At 42.9% G+C, this 15502-nt stretch overlaps 1 protein-coding gene and 1 pseudogene across 1 annotated transcript; one reads left to right on the forward strand and one right to left on the reverse strand.

The window, feature by feature from the left end:
- Positions 1-355: 355 nt before the first annotated feature.
- On the forward strand, positions 356-7884 carry LOC136551883 (ABC transporter C family member 3-like; annotated as a pseudogene).
- A 240-nt stretch (positions 7885-8124) lies between these two features.
- Positions 8125-9961, reverse strand: LOC136551884 (BURP domain-containing protein 4-like). Its single transcript, XM_066543418.1, has 2 exons — positions 9183-9961; positions 8125-9064 (listed from the first exon to the last, which is right to left on the reverse strand). The coding sequence occupies exons 1-2, from the start codon at positions 9322-9324 to the stop codon at positions 8316-8318; spliced, it is 891 nt and encodes a 296-aa protein (XP_066399515.1). The 5' UTR covers positions 9325-9961; the 3' UTR covers positions 8125-8315.
- Between the last annotated feature and the right edge of the window lie 5541 nt (positions 9962-15502).

Consider the following 15502-nt stretch of genomic DNA (forward strand, 5'->3'; position numbering starts at 1 on the left):
AACATAAATAAGATGGACATGATTAAAATATTTTATAGACCTATCAATATAAATATTATATTATAATATTCAACAAGTTTTTTTTTAATATGGAAAAATCTCCATTACTCATAACCTGATGCCAAATCATTGGCCACCAGAACATTGATACAAGCTGGAATACTATCCGGACTTAACGTTGCCCCAAGGGCAAGTTTTTAGAGGGTAGAATATATGGTTTTCCTTTTTTTATAGAAAAATAAATGGTTTTCAATAGGTTGGAGTGAAGTAGACTTTTTCCTTTCCCATCCCTGGTTTTGAGCCCGTATAGTCGCGCGCCTCTCTCTCTCTCGTGGCCGTTATTTCCTGGCGGCGGCGACTACTGAGCGAGTCCATCGATTCCCTCTCCAGTGGAAATCGAAAACGGCGACGACTGGGCGAGCGGCGCCGCCCTCCTCCAGCTCTTCGTCGAGCCCTTCGCATCCACTAGGTACGTCCCCCTTTCTATTCCCTTCCCTGGCGTGCGTAACCTCTTGCATTGCACCCACAGTGTTTGCATGTATTACGCTGCCTACTAACTTTCAATTTTTTTTTCTCTCTAAATTTATCGGGTGGATCCACCCCGTGGTCGACGTAGAATGCAAATCGTGGGTTTCCCGTTGCGAGCTGCGACGCATGTAGAACTAGAAAACAATGCACACGTCTTGGGATATGGTACTGCTGCTAGGTTCAGGCGGGCTGCTATAGGATGTAGTTCTGCATTTCTGCATCGTGCATCCCATACTTTTCTTTGTCCAATGTTTCTACTGTAGATCGTCATCTGTTTTCCTTAATAATAGTACAGTGCATCCCAGTACTGTGCTTAAAAGGAACCACAGGTTCCTCTCTCTCTAATTTTTTTCAACCGTCCGATGTTAAGAATAATAATTACGGGGCGCACAGCAGCCGTCCACTGTCCGTCACTCACTGCCGGCTATTTGCCACTCTCTTCGTCCTAAATTATAAGTCATTCTAATTTTCTTAGAGAGTCAAAGCATTTCAAATTTGACCAAATTTATATAATAAAATAATAACTTTATGATACTAAATAAGTATTATTAGATTTTCACTAATTATATTTTTATAGTATACCTATTTGATGTCATAAATTTTTGTAATTCTTTATATAATTTTAGTCAAACTTGAAATGCTTTGACTCTCAAAAAAATTAAAATAACTTATAATTTGGAACGGAGTGTGACAGAATATCGCGGGGGTGGGGTGGGGGGGGGGGGGGGTGGGGGGGGATCCGCTAATATACATTATTGTCCTGATATCTATAGTAAGCACTGCATCATTTGTGTTCATGAATATTAAGTGATTTAGAACAAGGATCTCCTGGCATTAGTATATATCTCGGTGCCATCTGACAACTGAACTAACTGATGAGATGTCAGCTTGCTACTCCATGTAGCATTATGCGGCCACCTATGAACAGCTGGTAATCTGGTATGTGTAAAATGAGCCCTGTTGTTACAGGCTTTATCTACGGATAGGCTTAGTTGGCCCTTCATAATTTGTGGCACGCAAGCCAGGACAGGAGCCCAGTTTTGCCTCCACTGAGCTCGGCCCCCGATCAAGGCTCCCCCCACCAGAAATTTAAGTGGGCTGGGCTACGCTAGAAAATCTCGCATGTGAACATATTGTTATACCCTTCAAATTTAATTTGAAGCTGGTTCTTGGTGCACTAATTTTAGATTCAACCATTGCATCTACCTGAGTGGATGCCTCTTATTTTTTTCCAAGCACTGTAAAATTTCTAATATAAGTGTGAGCAAGTACCCGTGATTCAAGTCTATTTATCCTTCTTATAATTGTCCAGCAATGCAGATGCAGACTTCAATTTCTAATGATGTCTCTTATTTTGTTTCAAGTCTATTTATCCTTCTTATAATTGTCTAGCAATGCAGATGCAGACTTCAATTTCTAATGATGTCTCTTATTTTGTTTTCTTAGAGCACCTACCCTTATGCATGTTTGTGCATGTCAAAGTTAATAAAACTTCTATAACTTTTTTTATTTTATTATTGTTTTCTATTCAGAAGCTATTACAGTACCATGGAGGAACCGCTTTTGGACCATGAATCTCCGTCCTTATTTGAGGCAACAGGCCATAGATCACTTTTCTCAAATGCTGGATTGTTTAGTAATATCACCTTTTCTTGGATGGGTCCTTTACTTGATCTTGGCAAGAGGAAGACACTAGACCTTAATGATGTGCCATTCTTGGATGACAGTGACAGTGTCCACGGAATCACCCCTAAGCTTAAATCAAAGATTGCCTCGATTTCTGCTACAGGGCAATGCACTGATGTTACAACAGTTAAGTTGGTCAAATCTCTTGTGCTCACAACATGGAAGCTAATTATTATCACTGCAGTTTATGCCCTGCTCCGTACCGTTACTTCATATGTTGGTCCCTATCTCATTCAGCACTTTGTTGACTACTTAAATGAAAGCACACGATCTACTAAAAGAGGATACCTTTTGGTGTTGGCATTTGTTGTTGCACAGCTGATGGAAGGTCTCTCATCAAGGCATTTGCTCTTCAGATCTCAACAATTAGGCTTGCGTGTGCATTCTGCTCTTATTGCAATTATTTATCAAAAGGGTCTTGCCCTCTCTAGCCAGTCCAAGCAAGGTAGTTCAAGCGGGGAGCTGATCAATGTTGTGAACATTGATGCTGAGCGAGTAGGAGATTTCAATTGGTCTTTGCATGAACTTTGGCTGCTCCCAGTACAAATTAGTCTCGCAATGATTATCTTGTACTCTACTCTTGGCTTGGCAGCATTCGCTGCCCTTGCTGCGTGTGCTTTGACAATGTTGGCTAACATACCTTTGGGGAGGATTGAGCAAAATTACCAAGAGAAAACTATGAATGCCAAGGATGCTAGAATGAGTGCTATGTCTGAGATATTACAGAACATGCATATTCTCAAGCTTCAAGGTTGGGAATTGGTTTTCTTGTCCAAGATTAAAGAGTTAAGGAACGTTGAGATGAACTGGGTAAAGAAATATGTCTGCACCTCATCAATGCTTATATCTGTCTTTTTTTGTGCCCCTGCATTTGTTGCTATGATCACTTTTGGAACTTGCATAATTTTTGGCACCCCATTAGAAACAGGGAAAGTATTATCTGCTCTAGCAACATTTAGGCAGTTGCAAGGTCCTATCCACAGTCTGCCGGACGCGATGTCATCAATCATTCAGACAAAAGTATCACTTGATAGGATATGTTCATTTCTCTGCCTTGAGGAATTAGCAAGTGATGTGGTAACTAAGCTTCCGAGTGGTAGCACCGATATATCCATTAAGGTAAGAAATGGTAACTTCTCCTGGGAGAAATCCTCTCAGGTGCCTACTCTCCAAGACCTGGACTTTTGTGTGCAACAAGGAACTAGAGTTGCTATCTGTGGAACTGTTGGATCGGGTAAATCAAGCTTATTGTCTTGCATACTTGGTGAAATACCAAAGTTATCTGGAGAGGTTCAAACTTGTGGCACAATTGCTTGTGTTAGCCAATCACCATGGCTACAAAGTGGGACAATCGAAGAAAACATACGTTTTGGTACACAAATGAACATGGAAAGGTACAAAAATGTCCTTGAGGCATGTTCTTTAAATAACGATTTGGATATATTACCTTTGGGTGACCAAACAATTATAGGAGAGAGAGGAATCAACTTAAGTGGTGGACAAAAACAGAGTATACAGATTGCCCGTGCTTTGTATCAAGATGCTGATATCTTTCTATTTGATGATCCATTTAGTGTGGTTGATGCTTACACTGGACAGCACTTGTTCAAGGTATGTTTTGACATTTAATGCATTGTATCGAAACTAGTCTTAGTTATGACATTTGGTACTCCCTCCGTTTCAAATTATAATTCGTTTGACTTTTTTGACCAAATATTTGACCACTCGTCTTATTCAAAATTTTGGGTAAAATATCATTTATTTTATTGTGACTTGCTTTATTAATAAAAGTTCTTCAAGAATGACTTAAATTTGTGTATATTTGCACATATTTTTTGAATAAGACGAGTGGTCAAACTTTCAGTCAAAAAAGTCAAACGAAATATAATTTGGAACTGAGGCAGTACTTCATAATCCTATTATATAAAGTGATATTTTTACATCATAATGCTGCAACTGCAACATTCATTTTCCACTTATTTCCCTATTTTATTTTTCCAATTCAGTATTTGTATTATTCTTACTTATTTATGAACATCTATTTTAGTTCTAGGGTAGTAAATTTATTTTTAATTCATCTTGAATGAGAGTTGTTAATTATTTCTTGTTTCTAGCTATAGCATATGGTTTCATAGTTCTTTTAAGGGGCTGCCTACATGGCTCATATTTGATCTACCTTTCTACTAGCAAAATATCGAGTGTTGTTAGGGACACCAGCACCTATTTTTTGCTTGCACCAACGATACTTGAGAAATGGACCACATAATGACTACATAAGCTAATTGACCTATATTATAACTAACTGTAACTCAGGTGTAAGTGAAAATTCTGGTGTTAGAAGGCCTAGAACACAAGGTACACTCTGAGGTAGACGCTCAAAGTCAGAAAAAGGGAGGGCAAAACAACAGTTAGCCTACAAAGTAGGGGCATCGGTGCAACTACCCCTTTTAACTTGCATATAATGTCCTTGAGCATTATTTTAGGGTTCAAAAGATTATTTGTTTCTATTATGTGAAACTTATACGGCTATAACTTGTATATTGCAGGAGTGCTTGCTAGAATTTTTAGCTTCAAAAACTGTTATATATGTTACCCATCATGTGGAATTTTTACCTTCAGCTGATCTTGTCCTGGTAAGCTAGTAACAATTGTCTAGTGTTTTTTTTATGATACATGCAACAAAGTTTTTCATCTTTCCAATTTTCTGCTCATCTTTCAGGTCATGAGAGATGGAAAAATAACACAGTCAGGGGATTACACTGAAATTCTGAAATCTGGAGAAGAGCTCATGGAATTAGTTGCATCCCATAAAGATGCCTTATCAACTCTAGACATGCTGGAGCGCCCTAGTGGAAAATTTGAGAATGCATATCATCCTGGTGGCAACGGGGATAAAAAAGATGATAACGAGGAAGGAATTATTCAAAATGGTCAGCTAGTACAAGAAGAAGAGAGGGAGAAAGGCCGGGTTGGATTTATTGTCTACTGGAAATATATTATGATGGCATATAATGGAGCACTTGTGCCACTTATTTTGCTAGCTCAGATAATTTTCCAAGTTCTTCAAATTGGATGCAAGTTCTTCAAATGTGAATCCTCGAATCAGTAGTTTGCAGATGGTAAATGTATATTTTGCATTAGCAATTGTTAGCTCATTGTTCATCTTCATACGATCACATCTTCTTGTCATGACCGGATGTAAGACTGCTACTATTCTATTTGAGAAAATGCACAACTGCATTTTCCGAGCACCAATGTCTTTCTTTGACTCCACTCCTAGTGGGCGAATCTTGAACAGAGTAAGTACATTCAGAATGTTATTTTTAAGGACATATGGAATTAGTGTGTCCTTTGAATGCTATTTGCTTTTTTATTATGTTAATGCTGAAAGTTGAAACAAATTGTAGGCTTCCACAGATCAAAGCACAGTGGATACAAGAATTTTTGACTTGATGGGTTATCTTCTATTTCCTGCCATTGAGATTCTAGGAACAGTTATTCTGATGTCACATGTTGCATGGCAAGTCTTCATAGTTTTTGTCCCCATTATTATTGCATCGCTGTGGTATCAGGTAGATTATATATAAATTACAATTGTATTGGTTTTCTATTTTTAAAACTGATGGTGTCAATTTTCTCATTGATGTTCATTAGTTGTATCTGTGAATTACAGTTTTGTGTTTGTTATTATTTGATTCCTGACCATACACTCCCAACTTTTAGCAATACTACATAGATGCTGCTAGAGAGTTGCAAAGGTTGGTTGGAGTTTGCAGAGCCCCCGTGCTGCAACATTTTTCTGAATCAATGGCTGGCTCAAATATAATTAGATGCTTTCAAAAGGAAAGGCAATTTATCAGTTATATTGGATATTTGGTGGATAATTTATCTCGACCAAGTTTGTATAATGCAGCCGCAATGGAATGGTTGTGCTTTCGCTTGGATATGCTTTCATCCTTTGTTTTTTCCTTCACATTGATACTTCTGGTCTCTTCACCAGCTTCTTTAATTGACCCAAGTAAGCATATCATTTCTCTAGCAATATCAATATCGTTCTTACTCGTTAGTGTACTAACATGCTGATAATATTTTGTACAGAGACTGCTAGTCTTGCGGTCACTTATGGACTAAGTCTCAATATGCTACAAGGATGGGCTATTGCTGTCCTCTGCAGTTTGGAAAATAGAATGATATCAGTGGAAAGAATGTTGCAGTATACGATTATTCCTTCTGAACCACCATTTACAATACCAGAACGCCAACCAAATGGACAGTGGCCAACAAAGGGCGAAATTGAGTTTCGTAACCTGCATGTTTGTCTCTTCAACTTTATGCACTATGCATATTCAATTTGTATAATTGTTATTGTGCTCAGTATTTATGAAACTAGACAGTTTTAGGTATAGTAAATGCTAACTGTTGTAAAACAATCAATTTCATTATAAGGCATTATTCCAATATTAACATGTCCTTTTGATTTTTATTATGTTCCTGTTGTTAACAGAACTGCAACCTTTAATTCTTAATATATTTCTAGAATATTCCAGAAAACTAAAACTCGTCTTAAGGTGGAAAACAAGTATAACTGGTAACTGATTTAGTATTAATGGCCCTTAAGAGCGTGTTATGTGATGCAGGTTCGATATGCACCGCAGCTGCCTTTTGTTTTGAAAGGCCTGACGTGCACCTTACTCGGAGGAAAGAAGACAGGTATTGTTGGTAGAACAGGTCGGTGGCAAATCAACCTTGATTCAGGCACTATTTCGCATTGTGGACCCATGTATTGGCCAAATGTTGATAGATGGCACTGACATCTGCACCATTGGACTACATGACCTTCGGACAAGATTGAGCATCATTCCGCAAGATCCTGTTATGTTTGAGGGGACCCTGAGAACCAATATTGACCCCCTTGGGGAGTATAGTGATGAGAAAATCTGGGAGGTACATTCCAATCACTAAATCTATTTCGTTTCTCTCATCAAGGGTTCCATTCTGCGCCTAATACATGTGCTCTCTAGGCATTGGATTCTTGTCATCTTGGGGATGAAGTTAGAAAGAATGAGCTTAAGCTTGACTCACCAGGTTTGATACCTGCCAGAAGGTCTCGGGACACTGCTCTGTGATGCCAAAGCCCTAACTTATTGTTCTTTGATTTTTCAAATGCAGTGACAGAAAAGGGCAAAAACTGGAGCACAGGTCAGCGACAACTTGTGTGTTTGGGAAGGGTGATTCTGAAACGGAGAAAGATCTTGGTTTTGGATGAGGCAACTTCATCTGTGGATCCAATCACAGACAGCTTAATTCAAAAAACCTTAAAACAACAATTTCTCGAATGCACAATGATTGCAATAGCTCATCGTATCACATCAGTTCTTGATAGCGACAAAGTCTTGCTTCTGAATAACGGTTAGCATGCCCCTGACTAACGAGCCAAAACTATGCTCACATTTATTACTCCTCACGCTTGAACAATGTTCATGCTGTGAAACAGGTGAAATCGCAGAGCATGACGCCCCAGCAAAACTGCTAGAGGACAGTTCATCCTTATTTTCCAAACTTGTATCTGAGTATACCATGGGATCCGATTATAAGTAGCAAATGCAAGAAAGCAGCTAAATCAATACTCTAAAGATGTTTCGTCATAATTTACTGTGTGTTGGGGTTTGGGGATATGTTTCCATGATAGACTATAGTTATAAGTTTTTATATGCAGAGCACTACTCATGACTCGCTCCAAAAATCGAAAGCTGAATTGTGGTGGTGCAGTTTAGATACGGTTTCTCAGTGAACAATCAGTTTACTTTATCTTTTTTAACGAGGAATTGTCCGTTCTGGCAGGCGCAAGCGGACCTGAACATTTTATTGGCATATACGCGAAGTTGGCATACAGGATTTGAGAGTAAGGCATATGCAAGGCTGAACAATTTATTTATTTATTATTATTTGATTGTCCGCTCGATGATCATCAGAGATGTAAGACATGCATGGACAAACTAGTTCTTGATACAGTCACCTCATAAGCAAAGCAAGCTACTACTAGTAGTACTCATCAGTCTTCTCGTTTATTCAGCATGCACTTCGTCCTTGTGCCTGTGGCTCTACAGAGCGGCAGCAGGCAGCCACAGCACGTAGTTGCGCGGCATGAAGTGGCAGATCTCCTCCCCGCGCGTCGCGTTCAGCATCTGGAAGTAGCGGGCATCCCAGCTCGTCGTGTTGGCGTGGCACATCGCGATCGCGGTTGCGCCGCTGGCCGCCGCCGCCGCGTGGCCATCGTCTCCGAACCCCATCAGCTCAACGCGGAGAGCTTCCACGTCCGCCAACAGGTGGCAGTAGTGGACCATGTACGGATAGGCCATCAGGTGGCACGGCACCATGGCGCCTCTGCCTGCCTTGCCGATGCGCGCCACCCCGTTCGGTGCCACCGTGTACCTGGCAGCGTCCTTCTTCCCGTGGACGACGGTGACGACGGCGCGCAGCTCGCTGATCCTGGTCGCCAGCGAGGAGGCAGCGAATTCGACCTCCGCTTGCTTGGAGGTGGCGCAAGTGTGAGGCTCCGGGGACTTGGCCTCGCAAGTCCGGAGGGTGGCGGCGACTTGATCTGCCTTCTTGGATCCACGAGGAACCCCAAATGTCCTCAGAATGGTGTCAATCTGCTTGTAGCTGAAGGGGATGGCGTCCGCGTCCTCCCGAAAGACGAATCTCCGGGGATCTGGGAAGCCATTGCCGGCGAACTTGGTGCCTTCCGGTAGGATTGCACCCGGAAACATGCTACTCCTCGTGAAGAGCATCCCAGTCTCGACATGCAGGTCGTCATGGCGGCGTGCCAACGTCGTCTCAGCAACATATGCTGCAGCAAAGATGATGGCACGTACCGTGAGTCACCACAAGATAATCTATAAGAAACTTGAATTCACTATGGTAAAAATTCTACGTGCAGAATGAGATATCATCAGTTCATTACACACCATGCGGTGGAGGACAACCGCCTTCAGTACTTGGTGGGAATGGGTACTTGCACTTCACCGGATATGCCTCCGGCGTGAAGGAGCTCTGCTGTGTAGCAACGCCACCAAGCGATGGGCTGGGGTCTCCCCCTTGAGGCTCCATGCCGGATATGCCTCCGGCGTGAAGGAGTTCCAGTGTGCAGCAACACCATCATGTGGTGGGTTGTGGTCTCTCTTGTGGTTCCACTTCACATATATGCCTCCGGCGTGAAGGAGCTCTCGCGTGAAGCAGCTCCAGCGGACATGAGCGTCGAGGTGATGGACTTGGTGCCGGTGGGGTCTACCAGTTGGTCTTGGGCCGGGGACGGGAAGAACACGGCGTCAATGTCCTGGATGGAGATCGCCTCCGTGCTGCTCCCGGTCCTGGCGGCTCCTCTGCCCCTCGCCGCCGACGATGGCAGTGCCACGGCGACAGCGAGGGTCAGGAGAAGCAGGGCCACGGCGCGGTAGCCCATGGCTTGCTGGTCTTGGTGTGCGCGTCCTCTGTCTTGTCTTAGGTTGTTCTTGAGAATGGAGTGGAGAGAGAGGAGCGAGGAGAGTGTGTCGTATCTTGTGTGTGGGCAAGGAGGCAATTTATAGGCAAAGACCCCTGAAACCTGAATTCCTGATCGATGGAGTGATCGGCTGAGCTGTGGCCTATGGTGTGTCAATTGTCATGTGTGGGTTCGTCAGAGGAGTCGAAATCCAGTGGTGGGCCAGTGTTCATGACGCCAGGCCGGCCAGGAGCTCCTCGGCGCGTATGTGTATGCCCGCGATCAGAAGACCACCATTTTTTTCAATTAGCCACTACCGGAAACATAGACTTTTGCTAGTGCAAAATTTTTTTTGCCGAGTATTAAAAATCGGACACTCAGCAAAGACCTTCTTTGCCGAGTGTCTTTGCCGAGTGCTGCACTCGGCAAAGAATTGCACTCGGCAAAGAGTTCTTTGTCGAGTGCCGGGCACTCGGCAAAAAATACACTCGACAAAGCACTTCTTTGCCGAATGCCAGACTCTCGGCAAAAGCGCAGCACTCGGCATAGGATGACCCGCGTAACGGTGTTCCGCCACGTCCTTCTTTGCCGAGTGCCTGCTGTTAGGCACTCGGCAAAGATTTTATTTTTTTAAAAAAAAATCTTTGCCGAGTGTCCCATATCTGGCACTCGGCAAAGATTTATTTTTTTTAAAATTTTTTTGCCGAGTGTCTCAGATCTGGCACTCGGCAAAATTATTTTTTTTTTGAAAAATACTTTGCCGAGTGCCCCTGACACGGCACTCGGCAAATATTTTTTTTTAATTTTTTTTTAAAAAAATACTTTGCCGAGTGCCCCTGGCACGACACTCGGCAAAGATTTAAATTTTTTTAAATGTCTTTGCCGAGTGCCCTGTGAATGCACTCGGCAAAGAGGAATTTTTTTTAAAAAAATCAAAACCCTCTTTGCCGAGTGCCTTATTCATGGCACTCGACAAAGACCCTCTTTGCCGAGTGCCATGCCCCGGCACTCGGCAAAGTTTTTTTTTGTTTTTGGCCTCTAAATTTTTTGTGCAGTCCTTTTAAAGCACCAGGAACTCCTAGTTAAAATTTGAGAAATTTTTATGGCTTTTTGATATATTTAGTTACTTTATTTCATTGACTTGAATTTTTTCGAAAAATATAATTTTGAACTGCACGTGGTACGAATAATAGAATTTAATGATTCAAAAAATGATAGTCATGTTACTGAGTGTAGTGTGAGGCCGTATCCAGAAACGGACCCGAAATTTCGGACATCTTGTTCACGAAACATGACCGCAAACTTACGTGCGAAGTGTTTTTAAATTCTATAAAAAAACAAACGAAGTCCGAAAATCATAAAACTTGTCGAGATATCGTGATATCATATGTGGAGGCTATGATAAAAATTTCATAAGATTTTCGTGCACGTTGTCATGTACGATGCTTGAAATTTTTATCATAGCCTCCACATATGATATCACGACATCTCAACAAGTTTCATGATTTCGGACTTCGTTTGCTTTTTATAGAATTTAAAAACACTTCGCACGCAAGTTCGCGGTCATGTTTCGTGAATAAGATGTCCGAAATTTTAGGTCCGTTCCTGGATACGGCCTCACACTACACTCAGTAACATGACTATCATTTTTTAAATCATTAAATTCCATTATTCGTACCACGTGCAGTTCAAAATTATATTTTTCGAAAAAAATTTAAGTAAATGAAATAAAGTAACTAAATATATCAAAAAGCCATAAAAAATCCCAAATCCTAACTAGGAGTTCCTGGTGCTTTAAAAGGACTGCACAAAAATTTGAAGGCAAAAAAAAACTTTGCCGAGTGCCGGGACATGACACTCGGTAAAGGGGGTCTTTGCCGAGTGCCACGAATAAGGCACTCGGCAAAGAGAGCTCTGATTTTTTTAAAAAAATTCCTCTTTGCCGAGTGTATTCACACGGCACTCGGCAAAGACAAAAAAAATTTAAATCTTTGTCGAGTGCTATGCCAGGGGCACTCGGCAAAGTATTTTTAAAAAAATAATAAAAAATCTTTGTCGAGTGTCGTGCCAGGGGCACTCGGCAAAGTATTTTTCAAAAAAAAAATTTAAAAAAAATCTTTGTCGAGTGTTGTGCCAGGGGCACTCGGCAAAGTATTTTTCAAAAAAAAATTGCCGAGTGCCAGATCTGGGACACTCGACAAAGAAATTATTTAAAAAAATCTAAATCTTTGCCGAGTGTCAGATTTGGGACACTCGGCAAAGATTTTTTTTAAAAAAAAATAAAATCTTTGTCGAGTGCCTCCCTGATCCGGCACTCGACAAAGGGCGTTTTTAGGACTTAACCAAATTTGGCCAGCCGGGCAGTCAAACCGACAGCCAACCAGCCCACACCCATGCCGCCCCCGCCCCCACGCCGCCCGTGCGCCCGCACCGCTCGCACTGCCCATGCCCTATCCCTGGCCGCGCCCTGCCCTGGCCGGCCCTGCCCTCGGCCCCGTTCCCGACTCCGACGACCCCGACGCCGCCTGACCCCGACGTCGCCCGCCCCTACCGCCGGCACCCGTCAGGTATGCCTTCTCTCTTGTTGTCGTGGTAGTGATAGTTGTAGTAGTATTAGTTGTACTAGTAGTGCTAGTGGTAGTAGTAGTATTAGAAGTAGTGGTAGTAGTAGTAGAATTAATGGTAGTAGTAGTAGAAGTAGTGGTAGTAGTAGTAGCAATAGTGAAAGTAGTAGTAGAAGTAGTGGTACTACTTGAATATATTCTTCTTCATGGGTTGATATCCAAATTACATGGCTTCTCTTGAGACATATGTGCTTGTCAGCCATCGTGGCGCTGTTTTTGCAGGTTTACATATGCGCTTGTCAGCCATCGTGGCGCTGTTTTTGCAGGTTTTGGAAACCTCACCGTGCAGGGGAGGTTCTGCTGAATTTTTTTTAAATGACAGTATTTTATTTTATTTTTGTAGAGAAGAGCCCGTCGGAGCCGAGTTGGAGTTCCTGTCGTCGTGCTAGTCTGCCTACACCGCGCCGCCTCGCCACTACACCGACCCGCCACTGGCCCCGCTAGCCTGACTCCGCCGCCACCCTAGGTATAACCCTCTCTTTCCAGTATCATAGTCGTAGATCGCGTAGCCTAGTTAGACGTCTCCCGTTCAAAAGAGATACGGTTAGAGGTATGCAGATCTTTGCATATCTATGACCGTATCTGTTTCGGATTATCCATGTTTTTTGGAACAGCTCGTGGATGCGTAGATGGGTTAGTTTCCTATGGTCTGCTCCTGGTCCGAGACAAAGTTTTGGCATCACCTCCCTGTGGTTCTCCAGATACGCACTCTTCTTTGGCAGGACGTGTATCTGGAGAACAGCGGGGAGGTACTGCCGAAAATTCTATCTCGGGTAGGAGTAGAGCATGGAAACTAACCTTATCTACGCATCTGCATGTGGGATTAGGACCTATCCTCACCTATTAGATAGTAGGAACACCATGTATATGCAATTGATGGTTATATTACTCGATGATACATATGTTAGAGGATGGAATGACCAGTCGGTGGATGTACACGGGCTAGAGAAGTCAGAGTGATTACACCACGGAATGAATGAACAAGACCGATGCTTTCTTGAACAGTACATTTGACAAGGCTGCTAAAGGACATTGTCCTAGTTTTAGTGTCCCTGCAACAAATGTGAAAACAAGAGGAGGGTAAACAAGGTGGAAATGGGTAAATATCTTGTGAAAAAATGGATTTACGCCGGACTACACTCGGTGGGTCCACCATGGTGAAGCCCATCATATGAGAGAGGAGGTCGTGAGACCACGGGTGGAGGCTTTTGATGCTGATGCCTGGGGTACCTAGACATGTTAGATAACTTTTACCTAAGGATAGTTCGATGAGGGACGTGAGAAGGAGGAGATGGAGGCAGCTGCATAGGCGTTCTACGACATGATGGACTCGGCGTAGAAACCCCTTCACGATCGGTCAATAGTGTCTCAACTGGATGCCATTAGACGCTTAATGGGGTTGAAGTTCGAGTTAAACTTGAGTCGACCTAGCTTCGATAAGATGTTGGTCATGATTGTTACCCTGCTTCTAGAGGGCCACATTCTGCCAAAGAGCATGTACGAGTCATAGAAACTCCTTCGAGCACTTAAGATGTCGTATGAGCAGATACATGCTTGTCCGAAGGGGTACGTCCTGTTTAGGAAAGAACACTGAGCATGCAAAGTTCTGTCCAAAGTGTAAATCCTCTAGGTACCTAGAGGTAGACTCTGATGAATGGCCAGAAGAGGCAACTTACGATCCCCGTGAAAATCCTACGGTACCTTCCATTCCTACCGAGGATCCAACGGCTATACATGACCGAGGAATCCATGAAACAAATGACATGGCACAAAAATGGCAAACAGTACAATCCTGACAAGATGGTACATCCATCCGATAGGTGAAGCTTGGATCTGCTTTAACGATAAACATCGTGACAAAGCAGATAAGGCTCGTAATGTACATGTCGCGCTGGCAATAGATGGCTTCAATCCTTATGGAATGATGGTTTCCCCATACACATGTTGGCCCAGTCTTCGTTATCCCCCTTAGTCTCCCCCCGATGTCTCCTTTCAATGACATAACGTATTCTTATCGTTGATAATTTCTGGACACCTAGGGAATAATATGGGTGTGTTCATGGAGCCCATGTTTGATGAATTAGTCCGTGGCTTGGGACGAAGGGATATGGACATACGATCGAGCTACAAAGACAACCTTCAAAATGCACGTTTGGTACCACTACTCCCTGCATGACTTCCTAGCGTATGGGATATTATACGTCTGGATGTGTTCCATGGAAGTTTCCATGCCCAATATGCAAGGAAGGTGTGATGTTCATTTGATTGTAGAAGGGTGGCAAGTATTCAGTCGTTCGACAGACATCGTTAATTCCTACCTCTTGACCATCCATTCAGACAAGACATCAAGAACTTTACGAAAGGTGTTAAAGTGACAAACCCTGCACAGCGGATGATGACTGGTGCCAAGGTTCATGCTCAGATAGATGCTCTCGTGCCTAATGAAGGTGGTTTTGTGGAATATGGTGAGCAACAAATGTGGACTCATATCTCGGACATGACGAGGCTCCCCTATTTCGATGACCTTCTTCTACCACATAATATTGATGTAATGCACACTGAAAAGAATAGTCGTCCGAGGCACTTTGGGCAACACTCATGAACACTGAAAAGTCTAAGGACAACCCTAAGGCTAGAGTGGACCTAGGCAACATTATGCGATAGACCAAATCAAGAGATGCAGCCTCCTAGTTGTGGTAAGACCTGGAGAAGGTCCTAAGGCCGATTTCAGTCTTGAAAAAGGACCAAAGGAGGGAAGTACTTGAATGAATCAAGACGCTAATGTTCCCTGATGGGTATGCAGCGAATCTAAAGAGGGGAGTGAACTTAGGTACTCTGCGAGTAAACTGGGATGAAGAGTCATGACTACCACATATGAATTGAGCGGCTTCTTCCGACGATGGTTCGAGGCTATGTCCTGGAGCATGTCTGGCAAGTGTTGGCAGAGTTGAGCTACTTATTCCGCCAGCTTTGTGCCAAGGAGCTATCTCAAACCGTCATTGATGACTTGGAAAAAAGCGGTACCCATGTTGCTTTATAAGTTGAAGGAGATCTTTTCACCCGGCTTCTTCTTGTCGATGCAGCATTTGATTGTGCACCTCCTGTATGAGGCACGGATGGGGGTCCCGTGCAGAACCGTTGGTGCTATCTAATCGAGAGATGTTTGAAGACTCTTCGCAAAAAA

Source organism: Miscanthus floridulus, chromosome 4 (assembly GCF_019320115.1).
Source record: "Miscanthus floridulus cultivar M001 chromosome 4, ASM1932011v1, whole genome shotgun sequence".
Lineage (NCBI taxonomy): Eukaryota > Viridiplantae > Streptophyta > Magnoliopsida > Poales > Poaceae > Miscanthus > Miscanthus floridulus.